We start from the raw sequence: 16,667 nt of genomic DNA on the forward strand, positions 1-16,667 counted from the left end.
ACTGGCATTTTTCACAGAACTAGAGCAAAAAATTTCACAATTTGTATGAAAACACAAAAGACCCTGAATACCCAAAGCAATCTTGATAACGAAAAACGGAGCTGGAGGAATCAGGCTCCCTGACTTCAGACTATACTACAAAGCTACAGTAATCAAGACACTATGGTACTGGCACAAAAACAGAAACATAGATCAATGGAACAGGATAGAAAGCCCAGAGATAAACCCACGCACATATGGTCACCTTATCTTTGATAAAGGAGGCAGGAATGTACAGTGGAGAAAGGACAGCCTCTTCAATATGTGGTGCCGGGAAAACTGGACAGGTACATGTAAAAGTATGAGATTAGATCACTCCCTAACACCATACACAAAAATAAGCTCAAGATGGATTAAAGACCTAAATGTAAGGCTAGAAGCTACCAAACTCTTATAGGAAAACATAGGCAGAACACTCTATGACATAAATCACGGCAAGATCCTTTTTGACCCACCTCCTAGAGAAATGGAAATAAAAACAAAAATAAGCAAATGGGTCCTAATGAAACTTCAAAGCTTTTGCACAGCAAAGGAAACCATAAAAAAGACCAAAAGGCAACCCTCATAATGGGAGAAAATATTTTCAAATGAAGCAACTGACAAAGGATTAATCTCCAAAACTTATAAGCAGCTCATGCAGGTCAATAACAAAAAAAAACAAACAACCCAATCCAAAAATGGGCAGAAGACCTAAATAGACATTTCTCCAAAGAAGATATACAGACTGCCAACAAACACATGAAAGAATGCTCAACATCATTAGAGAAATGCAATTCAAAACTACAATGAGGTATCACCTCACACCAGTCAGAATGGCCATCATCAAAAAATCTAGAAACAATAAATGCTGGAGAGGGTGTGGAGAAAAGGGAACCCTCTTGCACTGCTGGTGGGAATGTGAATTGGTACAGCCACTATGGAGAACAGTATGGAGGTTCCTTAAAAAACTACAAATAGAACTACCATATGACCCAGCAATCCCACTACTGGGCATATACCCTGAGAAAACCGTAATTCAAAAAGAGTCATGTACCAAAATGTTCATTGCAGCACTATTTACAATAGCCAGGACATGGAAACAACCTAAGTGTCCATCATCAGATGAATGGATAAAGAAGATGTGGCCCATATATACAATGGAATATTACTCAGCCATAAAAAGAAATGAAATTGAGCTATTTGTAATGAGGTGGATGGACCTAGAGTCTGTCATACAGAGTGAAGTAAGTCAGAAAGAGAAAGACAGATACCGTATGGTTACACATATATATGGAATTTAAGGAAAAAAAATGTCATGAAGAACCTAGGGGTAAGACAGGAATAAAGACACAGACCTACTAGAGAATGGACTTGAGGATATGGGGAGGGGGAAGGGTAAGCTGTGACAAAGCGAGAGAGTGGCATGGACATATATACACTACCAAATGTAAAATAGATAGCTAGTGGGAAGCAGCTGCATAGCACAGGGAGATCAGCTCGGTGCTTTGTGACCACCTAGAGGGGTGGGATAGGGAGGGTGGGATAGGGAGGGTGGGAGGGAGAGAGATGCAAGAGGGAAGAGATATGGGAACATATGTATATGTATAACTGATTCACTTTGTTATAAAGCAGAAACTAACACACCATTGTAAAGCAATTATACTCCAATAAAGGTGTAAAAAAAATTAATAAAATAAAAATAGATACATAGTAAGTAGAGTGGCTGCTATTATGTCATCATCATCATTATTGTTAGTTTTCCTCGTATTAACACAAATACTCTACAGAACAAAATCAGACACAATTGGGGAGGTTAAAGAAGCAAGAGATAAGGAGCAATTCCAAATTAGAAGGAGTTGGATGCCAGCCAAGAATGTGGATTAATTGTTACTGGGTAAGGAAATTACAAAGTGAAATTGGGATTTTTCATGTTCACGAATATAAAAAGACATATGGATTATTGTTTTTTGATATTAGCATCCTTTTCATTGGAAAAAGATATCCAGCAACACGGTCCAGGTCCACAAATCCACAGTGCGGTGCAGGGGCAGTGAGCCACTCTGATGCACATGGCCAAAGCAGAAGGCATTCTCTCTGGGAGCAGGAGAGCAGGTCCCCAAGGGTCCCTGGAAGCCAGTAGAAAAGCCCACCCAGGGAGTGCAGACATGGAATCAGGCTCCACGGGGCCTCTGCACAAACTCAGTTCACTCCCTCCTCTGGGTGTCTGGACTGCTTCAGTAACAGTCAGGGTGGTAGAGAGCAGTAGTTCCCAAATTTGCTACAGCTCGTCAGACATACCTGTGGAGCTTTACAAATATGACAGATTCCCCAGCTCAGTGTGCAGTCTCTCCCAGCAGAGATTCTGATTCATTTGATCTGGAGAGGGCCCAGGGATCAGTATTTCTATCAAGCTCCACAGTGATTCCAGTGCAGTTGTCCGTGCACTTGAATTTAGGAAGAGAGAACTAGTGGTCAGGAAACTGGGATTCTAGTTGCAGGTCTGCGGTTCCTCACTATATAACTTGGGACAGGGCATTTATACTCTCTGAGCCCCCATTTCCTCATAGAGAAATAAAGATGTTAAAGTTGATTCCTAAGGTCCCTTCCCAGTCTTACATTCTGTGGTATCTACAGTTTTAGTCGGCTTACCTACAAAACATCCCTTAATGTGCAACCAAAGTTATAAAAGCATCCGAGAACTCTGGTTTGTGAATGAACTCTTGAATTTGTGGCCTCTGTGGTAACTGGCCTTCAAGAGAGTCCCCAGTGATCTTCATTTCTTGGTATGTGTTCTTCTGTGTAGTCCCCTTCCATACTGAATCAAGGCTGGCCTTAGTGACCCACACATTAATAGCAGAAATGATGGTGTGTGACTTCCAAGCCTGGACCATTAAGAACAATGCTGCTTCTGCCTTGGGGTTTTGGACCACTCGCTCTGAGGGAAGCCAGATGCCATGCTGGAAGGATGCTAAAACAGCCATATGGACAAACTCTTCTGGAGAGGAAGTGAGGCCTCCACCCTCCAGTCAACATTGGAGTCAGGCCTTCAGACAACTTGCAGCCCTGGTTGATATCTTGACTACAACCTCATGAGAGACCCTGAGCCATGACTGTCCAGCCAGATAGCCCCAAATCCCTGTCCCACAGAAAGCAAGAGAGATAATAAGTGATTATTATTGTCTTCAGCCCCTAAATTTTAGAGACGTGTTATGCAGCATTAGATAGCTCATAGAGCCTCTTGTCATGTACTTTTGGGCTATGTTTGTGATATCTTGTGACATCTAGAACTTCTGGAGTGGTGACTACTGTACCAGTTTTCTTTTGGTTGTGTGTGTGTTTGTGTGTGCGCTTTTGTGTTTTTTGTACTTTTTTTTGTTTTTTGTGTTTTTTGCCTCTCGGCTCCAATTCTACCCTCTTACCTGCTCCACAGTACTAGAGTTTTAAATATTTTTCCTATAAAGCAAACACGATATTTTTTTTTGAAGACAAAAGCAAATTTATTTACATATTAAATCATAATGTAAAAGCAAGAATACAAATGCTATCAAAATGTTCACAATGATTTTAGGCTAGGAGGATTAAAAAAACTTGTTTTTTCTGTCTGTTTTATGCTTTCCGGATTGGTTTCTACGAACAAGTATAATCTATTATAAATTTTTAAACAACTTCATTAAACACACCAGATTCCTTATGGACTAGTTCCTGCATTTTTCTCTAATGTAATCTCCAAACGTATTTTCTTATACTCCCTATGTTCAAATAATAACTGATCAACTTAACGTGTATTGAATTTTCAGTGAACACGATATTAAGCTTTGACAGTAGAGGGTGCTGGAGGGACATTGCAGGAGGAAATTGGCTTCTTTTCCTGGCCCCTTGTGCTGCGTTTTGCTTTCTCAGTCTGTCAGCAGTGTGTGTGGAGGGACAACCAGTGGTGCTCTGCCTTAGCTGGGCACCCAGACTGCGAAGACCCTCAGCAAGCTTACAGTCTGGACTCTGTCCCAGTGACCACCTGACTATGGCCCTCGCAAGATAGACACCATTCATCCCAGGTCTTGCCAGCGAGCAGGCTTCCTACAGCCCAGCTTTCTCTGGCACCCTCTCACCAGCCTGGACCACCTGCATCCCAGAGAGTGGCTTCCCACAGCCCTCCTGACGTGGACACCGTGCACTCCTGGTTTTGTGCCTTCGTTCAAGGAAGGAGGCTCCCAACATCCTGACTTCCTCTGCACTCCCGGCCCTGCCACCACAGCCCACTGTCCAGGAGGCCTTTCCTACTTGCCCAGGGGTTGTTGGCCAGCTTTGCCTGGGCACCTCAGTGAACTTCTCAGCTACCCAACAAGGTCTGGACCGTAGCCTTGGGAAGGGCCGCGCCCCACCTTATGAGTTTGTCCATCCGTGGACATTCTCCCTCAGCCCAGGATACACTTTAGAGTTCTCTTTATATATTTATGGTTATTCTCCCATTATAATGAATACCCCTTTATGTTAAAATCTCCCTGTTCCTTGGTGGACACAGGAAGCCTACCTAGCATGCTGGCATTTGGCGAACACTGAGGAAGTGGCTCAGGGGGAAGCAGACCCCTCTGGCATTCTGCCCCTACTCTTGCCCTGGGCTGGATATGATACTCATGGCTGATGGAGGCCAGGGCAAACACTAGAACTTGTAACAGAATTGAAGGTCAGTGTTTCCAGGTTGAAAAAATAGTAGTTAAAAAAATAGAAAAATTTACTGTGTGTTTGCTGAGAAGGCGTCAGGAGCCAGGGCAGCCAGTCTTTCTGTCTCAGCCTTATTCTGTCGAGACCAGTGGGTCACTCATCTGTGCTTCGTTACAGATCAATGTGCTTTGCTTCTACAGGCATTTGGCAGAAGATGGCTACCCTACAGTTTCCAAGCCTACCTGTCCTTGGATTGTACAATCAACAGAGATTAACTGGCACTTCTCCTGGGGGCAAAGTGTGATTGGCCCAGTTTGGGTCAGGTGTTCTTTCTTGGTCCAATCAGCTGAGGCTGAGGTTGCTGGGTCATGTGATAATAAACATGGCTAATGGGCTCTTTCCATTGGTGAATGGAGAGTCAATTCTTAGAGAAGGGAATGTGGTCTGGACAGATCTCTTAAAATATGTCTACCACGGATGGCTACAGATCCACTAGTAACAGTAAAGATGTGGAGGTCACAGACATTTATCTTCTTAACTTTCACTGTTTATCTTCTCTTTGCTATGTACTAATGGCATCAGAGACCTAGAAAAGTAGAAGGTAGGTGGAGTGAGACAAATCAAAAAGAAAGTAGCTAAAAAAGATAAATTACAGATTATCCCATCCATAGATATATCCAATCTTTGAAGAAACCTTTGCATGCCTGATTCCCTTTGAGAAATGAAAGTTTTTTTTTTTTCTTTTTTGGGATCGCGGGCCTCTCACTGTTGTGGCCTCTCCCGTTGCAGAGCACAGGCTCCAGACGCGCAGGCTCAGTGGCCATGGCTCACGGGCCTAGCTGCTCCATGGCATGTGGGATCCTCCTGGACCGGGGCACGAACCCACGTCTCCTGCATCGGCAGGCGGACTGTCAACCACTGTGCCACCAGGGAAGCCCTGAGAAATGAAATTTTAACATGGAGAAGAAAGCAACCTTTTCAGCAATTTCTTTCTATGCATTAAGAAAGGAAAGTCAGGCCTTTTCTCTAACACCCTCACCCCATTCCTTCTAATGTCCAACTTTCTTGAAGGAGGCACAGAGAAGCCAGAGTTACCTCATGAAGGAATGAGAGCCAGGTAGAAATGTTAACGAGGAGAAAGGTAAAGAGAATTCTAGTGGGATGTGAGTTGGCTCAAATTAATGAGACAATTCAAAGCTTGTTGAGAGTCAGTGGGAGCTTGGGAGTGATGTAAGGAGGCTTCAGAAACAGAAAAAAGTTTGGAAAAGTTAGTTGTCTGTATGATAGTGCAGTGGCAACAATCATTGTACAGGAAGTTTTAAGTGAGTGGTCGAAACCAACCACTGTAAGTAAAATTCCCCTGAAAAGCACTGAATGTCTTAAGCAAGTTGTTTGCATGTGTTGGGAGTATGTATGTAGAATTTAAATGTTACTAGGGAGACTTCTCTGGTGGCACAGTGGTTAAGAATCCACCTGCCAATGCAGGGGACACGGGTTCAATCCCTGGTCCGGGAAGATCCCACATGCTGCGGAGCAACCAAGCCCGTGGACCACAACTACTGAAGCCCACGCGCCTAGAGCCCATGCTCTGCAACAAGAGAAGCCACTGCAATGAGAAGCCTGTGCACCACAATGAAGAGTAGACCCTGCTCGACGCAACTAGAGAAAGCCCGCGTGCAACAATGGAGACCGAAAACAACCAAAAATAAATAAATTAATTTTAAAATACTATTAAAAAATGTTGTTAGGTACCTAGTTAACAATTCTAGGCACAAAAACAATTGTTTTAAATAAAAAGCTCTGTCTTGATTAGTACCATTAGTGTAGCAGCTGAACTGGGATCTGTGTGGCAAAATGGGAGTCCATTCAAACATACTCGGGGGAATTTCAAGACATTTACTTGGGGTACTAATGACTTCCATTATGACAGAACACATTACTTAAACCAAAAATGATCAGCCTCTGCATATAGAAGTGTGAAGGGGGCCTTAATTAATTTACTAATTGCACTTCTTATTTTAAGTGGTACATTGATTTGGGTCTATAGTGGTTAAGTTGCTGTTTTCTCTTACAGAGTGTGGTGTTCCTTGTTGGGGGTTCAGGAAGAGGGTGGCTAGAATATGTACCCAGCCCTAGGCATTGGCAGAAAATATTGCCCCAATACTTGTTGGGTACCTAAGATTCCCTAGAGTTACTCCAGCAAGTCCTCTGTGTAAAATACAATGTTGTTACCTGAGAGTACTGAAATCGGCAAGTGTTTAGTGCTCCCCTGGCCCCGATGTATGACTGTACTACTTCAGTGATTATGTGTAAGGCCTGAGTAGAAGGTTTTCTCTACCACGTGATGTAGAGGAGGGCCTGGGAGGGCGGAACGAAGATGGGTATGGTTTGATGGGGAGCAGGGATGAAAAAGAAGACTCAGAACATAAGGGGATGCTACCCACGTGGGAAGCAGTAGGGCAGGAGGGTTGAGTACTGGTTTCATTTCATTAGTGTTCCCATATAGAGTCTCCTCTACGCTCACTTAGAAGCAAGGAGAAAGGAAAAAGCCGGGTGTTTCTAAGAATCTCTTTAAGTACAGAATGTTAAACCAAATAAATGTTTTACTTACTTCGAATGACAATCTATTAAGGCATAGGGTAGATTTTTTCACTATCATAGTGAATAAATAATGGAATGTGCTAATGTGAGAGACTGAAATTTACTTCAGTAGGGATCTAAAAAACAATAGATAACCTGCCTCCTTCTGGGCTGTTCCTTTAGGAACAAACCCTGAGGGAGGAATGTCCAAGTTCATGAATTGGCCACCAGGGGTCACCAGAAGAATTAAAAGGACTTCTGAGGCAAAGCCATAGTTTCTTGCTCACCAAGAAGAGGGCAGATTTGTGGGACCTGCGTGCCCACCCTTCTGTTGTTAGAAAGACTTCTCACTTAACTATTTATGATTCCTTTGTCCCTTCTTTTATATTTAGAATTTCCTTGTCCCTTCTTTTTGATCATCAGTTCTTGCTACACTACTCTGACCTATGTGTCATTAGTAGAGATTTTATTTTCTTTTTAATTAAATATATACATTTTTATCAATAGGGGATTACTCACCTTTCCGGTCTCAGCTCAAATGTTAGCCCATCACCAGAGGACTTCTTTAAGTCTTCAATCTAACGTCTCTCCATTGCTCTTTCATATCACCCACTTATTTATTTATTACCCGTCTTCCCACCTTACCAGAAAAGTAATCAGAGTTAATACTTAAGTAGACATGTCAGGAGCTGTTCAATTGCTGGGCGTATATTAACTCTGAATCTGCACAGCAATCCTGTACGATAGACATCATTATTATTATTTTCAAGCAGAAGACACTGAGACACAGAGACGTTAAGTAACTTGCCCAAGGTCACACAGCTCTAAAATCACATAATTAGAATTCATACCCTGGCAGTCTGGTGCCAAAACCTATGCTCTTAATTATTAAGTATCCTTCCTGTCCATGAGTGGAGCTGGTCTGAATCCCCAGCCCTAGAATAATGCCTGTTCATGTTATATGTTAAATGAATTAATACATTGTTGTAAATTCAGAGTGTCGGACTATTCAGCCAAATTATAATATGTACTGATACGAAGATATTTCCACAACATGTTGTTAAGTGAATACAGCAAATACAGAATATTATGTATAGCCTGATTCTATTTTTGAAAAAAAAAGTGCTTATGTATATTGCATATGTAACATCTGTAAGATATGTGTATATGTACATGTGTGGAGGTGAGGTGGGGTATAGAGAAAAATCTGGAAGACTAAATATTTCTATGATCATCTCTAGGGAATAGGATTGGTGGGGCAAGGGGGAATTTTTTTATACCCTCTTTGGAAAAAAATTAAGAATAAGTACTTTCTTTATAATATGAAAAGCTTTTAGTAAAATTTTTCAAAATTTGGACAAAAATAAACACATTCTCTCTCTTGTTTCATACACTCTTGAATTATAGTTTCAAAATAATAAGTACTTTAAAAGTCCTGAATTTTGTAAATCTGTAAATGAAGTGAAGCAGTTGTTTCTTACTTCATTTGATCCTAAGTTTTGCAGTGTGGTTTTGTTCAGGGTGTCTTCATTTACTTTTATTCTTTCCTAAATGGGGGGTAGCGAGTGGGAGAGGGGTTTCATTCTCACAACTGAGAGCTGAATATATCACCCAAGGAATTATCACATAATAACTTTATGCCATTATTATTGACATGATTATTGTTATATGTCATGACATTGTGATGTCACAGCATATTACAGAAGTCCGCAGGCTGTGTTATAACTAACTTTTTGCGATGTACATGTGAACCTTTCTTTTCCAGCATCTGACTTTTGCATTTCGTTCCAGATAAGGGTAGTATTAGTTCACAGGTTGGTTGGCTCATCAGAGTAAGAAGATGTGTGCGTGGAGTTTTCTTTTAAAAAATGAGCTTCTTCAGAGGTTGTTGAGCTCATTCACCTCCTTCAGGAAAGTAAATTTGAGGAGCAGGGTCAGCTGAGGTTGGAGGTGTGTGTGCAGATCTTCTATTATTTAAGCATTCCAAGAATTCAGTGTCCTGTGCTTCAAAGTCACATAATAAAGATGTTTGGCACTGAGGTGTTAGACTTGACTTTGTAGTGTGGCCTCTCAGGGTCACCCTATTTTTCTGAGAGCCCGGAGGTCCCATCATTGTGCCAGGTCACAGGAAGGGGCATGAAAAGCAGGGGAGGATAGGGTGGAGATCAGAGGGCCCCGGGCACCCAAGAGGGCAAACTCTCTATCACCCTCACAGATTTTCAGCCCTGCCTGTACATTTAACCACCTGGGAGCTTTTAAAACAGACTGATGCCTGCCTCACCCCAGACCAGTTGAATTGGAATCACTGGGATTTGGGCCTAAGCAGTAGTTTTTTTAAAAAAAAACTCTCCAAGTTATTTTAATGGGTGGCCAAGGTTGAGAACCAGTGGCTCATGGGTAACTCTCCAGGGCTTCTAGAAGCTCATGTGCACGATAGGAAGGAAGTGGGGGGCTGGAGGTCTGCTGGAATGGATGGACTCACTGTATCTCACATCCTGTCTCCACCTCTAATACTCTCCTACTGCTGAGTGAATACAAGTGGAAGGTGGTCCTGGGGAGTGATATTGAATAGCAAGATAGAGGATTGGAGGGGAGATAAAAATCACTTGTTCAAACAAAACACACAGTTGGGGCCAGGCAGTCTAGGGCAGAGGTAGTTATATTTATTCAGCACAGTAGAGTTGACAATATCATTTCATGATACATTTTCTCATTACGGTCCTTGGGCAAGCCTGTGAGGTGAGCATTTATTGCCCTTTGATGGATGAGGCAGCAGAGGGCTGGAAGAATCTGAGGCCCAGGATTACGCAGCTATTACGTGGCCAAGTAGAACCAGCACCTGTCTGGCTACCAGCTCCAGGGTCACTCTGCTTCCCTACAGTGGCTTTAAAAGTCCAGCTTTGATGTTAATTTTTTCTGCTTCAACTTATAAGTTTCTGGTTCTCTTAAATTCTTTATAGACATTTGCAACACTTGAGGCAAGAGAACCAACTAGCGAAAAACTGACCAGGGAAGATGTCCAAAGGAACGACAATAAACAGCAAACGACCCACTTTTCCTATTCTCTCATTTATAGATGTTTTACATGAAAACTGTCTATAAATTCCTAGTATTTTTCTATTATATTGAGCTGGCCAAAAAGTTCCTTCGGGTTTTTCCATAAGATGGTACAGAAAAACCCGAACTAACTCTTTTGGCCAACCCAGTAGCAACAGCTAACATCTGTAGAACAGGCACTATATGCCACTCACTGGGTTTTATGAAAATTAATTTATTTAGTCCTCCCAGCCACCACATGGCATAGGTACTATCATTGATCCCCATTTTACAGGTGGGGAAACTGAGGTCCACAGGACTTAGGCAACTTGCCTAAAGTCACACAGCTAGTGGCCCAGATTGGAATCCAGTTTGGGACAAGAGCTCACAAGACTTATCCATTACACTGTGCTGACTCTTGGAGCGACAGCCCTGATCTGAGTTCCCAGTCTGACTCTGGGCTCCAACTTTTTCTACCTGCTTCCTTAGTTTTAATAATCATTCGTGCTTAATGTGCTTTTTATCATGCATTAGGTTTTGCTCCAAGGGCTTTACAAATATTATATTATCTCATTTAATTCCTTAACACTGGAGAGTGGATCCCAGGTGGCCCCTCCTAGGCAGGCTTTTCTCCAGCTCACAGCTGTTCTGACCGCTGCCACTCTTTCAGCCCGCTCCCTTGGCCCCTCCCCAAAGCTGCCAAAGGACTCTGTAGATATTTGGTGACCAGATAAGAGAAATCCCTCTGTCCCTGCTGTTTTCATGGTTAGAACCCTGTAAGATCAGCTCTTCTTCCAGGTTCTTGGCTGTGGGTCCCAGATCCCGTCCCCTTGAGTTCATCTTGCCTTCTGCCCACGGCCTTCTCACATCATCCAGGTGGATGAGCCAATCCACTTTGACCTTCTAATGCAACACTGATTTGTCTCTGTGTGACTGGGCTAAGTAAGAGGTTGCAGGATTTCATTCTGGGCTGAAGCAGTAGGCTCCTTTCTTGCCAGACCTGACTGACTGCGCATCAGATGAGCCATGACATCCAATGAGGACTCACTATCAGGTTCTGCTTTGAGCCTTGTGGAGACCAAGTGGAGCTTCTTGCAGATTGCTCCCAAGGCTTCATGTAGGGCCAGGCAACCTCCATGCTCACTGCTCTGCCACCCAGTTCTTCTCTGTCTTGAGGATTTCTTCCATCTACAGCATCGTTCCCTGGCTCTCCTTGTGGCTGGATCCTTCTCAGCTTCCACGTCTCAACTTCACTCTCAGGATCTCACTGAGAACTTCCCTGATCACTGTGTCCAAAGGAAATGCCTCTTTCTTTGCCCTCACTCGCTCTTTTAACATCACCCTTATTTCCTCTCCACACTCTTTAATCCTCGTATTTATTCATTTATTTACTGTCAGTATTTCCAATGAAATGTCAGCTTGAAGAGGGCAAGGAATTGTCTTTTTCACTCACTGCTCTGCTAGGACCTCCTCCTAGCGTGGTGCCGACCCCTGCGAGGAGCTGCGTGAAAGAAGTAAAGACCACTCTGTCATCAGGGGTGACGGTGTTGACCACTACCAGTGGCTCATTTCCAGCATCCCAACCCTGCCAGTGACCTTTCCTTATTTACATCAGCCACATCTCCTAAATAAATCCATACCTTTTTCAGGGTTTTGTTGCTATTGTTTGCATGGACTAGATGGCTCAGGGCCTGTCTCTGTTCTTCTCAGTTTCATCATGTTGAATGAAGTTCCTGTTATCTCCGTGGTCACCTTCTCTGTAAATAAAATCAGAAAGGCAATTTGGGCTCTCAGTGAAAGGGGAAAATTGTCACTGAGGAGGATGGATTCTTTGTTGTGCCTCTTTGGGAATATGTTGGTCAAATGGAAGAGTCCCCAGAAAGTTTAAAGAGCTTTAAAAAAATCTAACCGTGCCCTAGGCAGTATGCTGGGTGTCTAGGGGCACACAAAGGCTAAGCTTCTACAATCTGTGGCTTTTATGGCCATTAGTGAGAAAAGACTTAACTGCACAAGATAGATACCGGCATATGAAACAACTACTAAATCAAAACAACAAGAGATGACAGTGGAGAATGGTCACTGGGGTCTGGGAAGGCTTGATGAGACTTAGATGAGTCAAGGCTGTGAAAGACGGAGGGTTGGGGTAAATTTGCTTGGATATATTCTGCAGCCTTACCACTCTATTTAGTCACTGGGTTCTTTGTCCCTTCTAGATAGAGCCGTGGAATGCTCCAGTCGTCCTCTGGCTGCAGGGAGGGCCGGGAGGCTCATCCATGTTTGGACTCTTTGTGGAACACGGACCTTATATTGTCACAAGAAACATGACCGGTAAGTGCTGCTTGGACTCTGTTTTCCCATGGAGAGTTTTTCATTTGAACCTTATATCTGCTCTAGAAATAACTTAGAGTGAACAGTGAGCCACTAGTAATAGCTTTACAGTTCCAGATTATAAAAACATAACTTTCTGGCAACGTTTGTCCAAGAAGGAGGAGCCACCAGGGTGCGTATCCTGGCTGGGCTGCTTTCTCCCTTAAAATTTGGGTGAAAGGTTCCAAGCTTTGTTCTGCCAGTCTCCTCCTGACTCAAGCAATCCGGGCTTATGAAAACAGTTGGTATTTATTACTATTTGGGTAAGCGCTTTTGCGTAGGACAAATGGGTGGAATTATATCCCTAGTTATTCACATGAACTGAACACTGTACGGTTCAGTCACATGAATGATCGGATATCTTGGAAGCAAGATACTGAGGGCTGGGGCTGGCATGAAGGAAGGAATGGAGAAGGAACCACATCCAGCTCTAACCCAGGTTTACCTCCATCTCATTTTTTTGGTGGGGATGGGAGACTGTTTACTTTCCCTGGGTCGGAATTTGGAGGGTGAACCAGTTTGTGACTCAGTATATTCATGTACACAATTCTGTTGAAGTTGTGGTTCTCTTCAGCATTGGATGGGAGGAAGCAGATTCTGGAGAATTGGACATTAAGGATGATTCACCCAATTGGACAGATGGGTTTATTACATCCCTGGCTGATGGGTGTTTCTGCATGAACCAGTTGCACGGGGTTTTGTTTCCAAAGTTCATCTTAGATGTAGAAACTCTCTGGTTCTGGGAAAAGTAAAGGAGAGGAGGGGAGAAGAAAAAGGTGCCGGTATCTGTTCCCTACTATGAGAGTATAATGCAACATCAGAGGGACACCAAGGGTTCGCTCACCTGAAGAGGACAGGTAGGCGTGTTGGGCTCCTAACCAGAGCTAGGCATTAGATGGGATGTTTTATTAATGACCCAGTCTAAAACCTCTTCTCTGCTTTACTAGTGCGTGCCAGAGACTTTCCTTGGACCACTATATTTTCCATGCTCTACATTGATAATCCAGTGAGTATCCCCAGGGTCCTGTGAAATGGCAGTGTTGGTCTCTCTTGTCTTTTTTCTTTCATTAAGTACATTTAAGAAATAGAAAAAAAATACAGATTTAATTTTTTTCTTTTTAAAATATAATTGTCTATTTAAAGAACACATTTGAAATTTAACTTTTCTAACATGTATCATTACATCCAAGTTTGGGGGTTTTACTTGCTGCCTTCTCTCCTTCCCTCATTTCTAATCTTATAAAATGTCCTGATCACTGGATTATACCATCCAGGATAAGGGATTAGTTTCTTTCTCCTGATGCTATGGGTTTCGCTATAGCATGGGTTATTATATAGTATGGGAAGTCCTAATCTTTCAAACTGAGTTCTAGATATAAAAAGTCAAAACTGGCCCCGTCACTTATCACAGTGAACAGAATGCCTCATCTCAGGGGGAGCAAAAGGTGGAATTCTCCTTGGGAAGTTCTTATGAAATTAAATCCTATAAACTGCAGTATAGGAAAGTAACTTTAGGGTCAGCTTCTGCAGATTGGGGGTATCTTCTTTGTCCTCTAACTAATTCCTCTAACTTCTTTCATTTCCCAGATGGTTCAAAGATAAAACAGAAAAATAGGGAGAAAAATTCCAACATCCTTGCCCTCCCCCATGTTTTGTCAACCATCCTTTTTCCTAGTCTATAATACCATATTTAAATAAAAGTTTAATTAAATGTCCTGTTCTCTTGGGTGTTTGGAGAAAAAACAAAAGCAAAAATATTTACAACTGGTGTGTGTGGAGGGGGTGCATTCCTTATGTATATTATTGACCCAAAATAAATAGTAGCTTCTTCTGTTGATTTACAGCTCAGTTGTCCATGAACTTCTAGGTATAAGGAAATATTAGTTTAAAGCTAATCTTTATTTTAAAGCCCCTTGTCTGCTGAAGGTGAAAGGGCTTAGTGGCCATATTTTCCATAAATAAAGAAATGGGAAAAAATAACTACTCACACACACAACTATCTTTTATCTCCAGCCTAAGTTCCTTCTTAGCAGGCAGAGCAGTGCACCCTCCAGGTTTCAGAGAGGAGGCAACTTGGGGTCTTTTGATACTGTAGCAGGAGCCAGGAAAGGTGAATTTCTTGTTCTTAAAGCAACATCTGGCAGGGTCCCCGCTGCAGGATCAGCACAGCTCAGTCACTGACTTCAGGGCAGAGCTTTGCGCTGCTCTTTTGTTTGGGCTTGGAGGAGGGAAGGGGGACCTAGGTGACATGCAGCATCCTCCTGCGTGGACGGCTGAGTGCATGTGGGTGATGGCAAAAATCTGAGGTCAAAGTCATGGCCTTTGGAATAAGATTGATTTCCTTCCCAGGTGGTATCTCTCAGCAGGACATGTGTTTCTCTATGTTTATACCTGCTTATTTATTTCACCTTCAGGTAGGCACAGGCTTCAGTTTTACTGAACATCTCCAGGGATATGCAGTGGATGAGGACGATGTGGCACGAGACTTATACAGGTAAAAGGCTCTGACTCTTTCAGCCTTCTTCAGACCAAACGTTTTTCTATTTCAACAGGAAAATTCTTCCAGTAGTAGAAGTATTATTATTATTATTATTTTTTTTTTTTTTTGCGGTACGCGGGCCTCTCACTGTTGTGGCCTCTCCCGTTGCGGAGCACAGGCTCAGCGGCCATGGCTCACAGGCCCAGCCGCTCCGCAGCATGTGGGATCTTCCCGGACCGGGGCACGAACCCGTGTCCCCTGCATCGGCAGGCGGACTGTCAACCACTGAGCCACCAGGGAAGCCCTAGAAGTATTATTGATTGGTCTTCATAGTCCATTTCCTGAAGATCTTTTAAGAATACTTCCATGTGAGGTGTGTGTGTGCGTGCACACACACACGGCCTATTTTCCACTTTATTACGTTATCATTGATAAGTATGAAAGTAGAGAAAGTAGCAAGAAGAACTGACATCTTAAGGCATAATTTTAATTTTGTAAACATAGCTTTTGAAAAACAATGGAAACAGAGCAGAATTGTTCAACCAAAGATGATTTTCCAACCTTTCACCTAGATGCCGAAGAGGTTTCTGCTTGCTTTCCAACATTATATTGAACTTCGCTCTTGCCAGGAAACAACATCTTGGATGTTTGTTTGTTTTCTTTCCCAGGATTCCTCCTTTTGTGGCCTTCACAAAATGCAGTTTTTTACTCTTGTGTTTCTCCTTCATGCCTTTTCCAGGCTGAAAGCTCAGCTTGTTAGCGAGTCTCTTACTTTTCCCTTCATATTACAAAATTATTCTTTTACTAAAAAAGAAATTAAGGAAAATGTGACATTGTAAGCCTGATCAAACAGTATACGTATAATGTCTTCCTTTCTTTTCCTTACATTCATTATAGCTATTTTTTAGTACTTGTTTTTAAAGTAAGTGACCTTTCTTACTCGGTCACATTTTTTTTTTCAGTCTGTAAATTATTACTAGAGACCAAGTCCTGGATTCTTTCAGATCACTAGGGCACCCCTTTACGCATTGTAATAATTTACTAAAAGAATCCTAGTGGCCAGGAAGAGTTAACTAGCTCCTTTACCCTGCCCCCCACTTTTACCAAACACTCATTCTGCTAATTACTTGGTGAGCAAACCCAACCAATCCCCAAAGTGAAAGTGAATCTAATAGGAGTCAGAGTTTTTTGATCTCTGACAAAAGCTTTCCGTTTTATTCTTCTTTCTCCCCAAGGCCAATGGCTGGGAGGGGTGGGAGTGGGGGAGAGGAAGGAAGAACTTCCGGCCTCTCTCCCAGAGATTTTTCTCTCTTCTCTGCTGCCCCAGAAAATGATATGGTTGTTGTCTGTCTTGCACACTTTCATCTGCCACATGTCCCATTATTTTAACACTTTCATTCAGTTTCTAGGCGGGCTGGATAGGACCCACCCTTCTGCTTCCAGATACAATGAATGGGTCCTGGGGGCAGATTAGCCAGATCCTGACAGGGGTCTCTTCCCTGCCCCCAGCTCACGCACCTCCTTTTTC

The 16,667-nt window shown here is 42.7% G+C and overlaps 1 protein-coding gene across 1 annotated transcript in view; it reads left to right on the top strand.

The window, feature by feature from the left end:
- CPVL (carboxypeptidase vitellogenic like) overlaps positions 1-16,667 on the top strand; it is a 101,507-nt gene that overhangs the window by 13,119 nt on the left and 71,721 nt on the right. Inside the window, exons 3-5 of the mRNA XM_022584321.2 lie at positions 12,507-12,621; positions 13,608-13,666; positions 15,075-15,154. Coding sequence (XP_022440029.2) covers positions 12,507-12,621; positions 13,608-13,666; positions 15,075-15,154 — 254 coding nt within the window. The remainder of the gene's footprint in view (positions 1-12,506; positions 12,622-13,607; positions 13,667-15,074; positions 15,155-16,667) is intronic.

The sequence above is a fragment of the Delphinapterus leucas genome, chromosome 9 (assembly GCF_059928025.1).
Source record: "Delphinapterus leucas isolate spDelLeu-1000000601 "Yukka" chromosome 9, BTC_Dleu_Yukka2, whole genome shotgun sequence".
Lineage (NCBI taxonomy): Eukaryota > Metazoa > Chordata > Mammalia > Artiodactyla > Monodontidae > Delphinapterus > Delphinapterus leucas.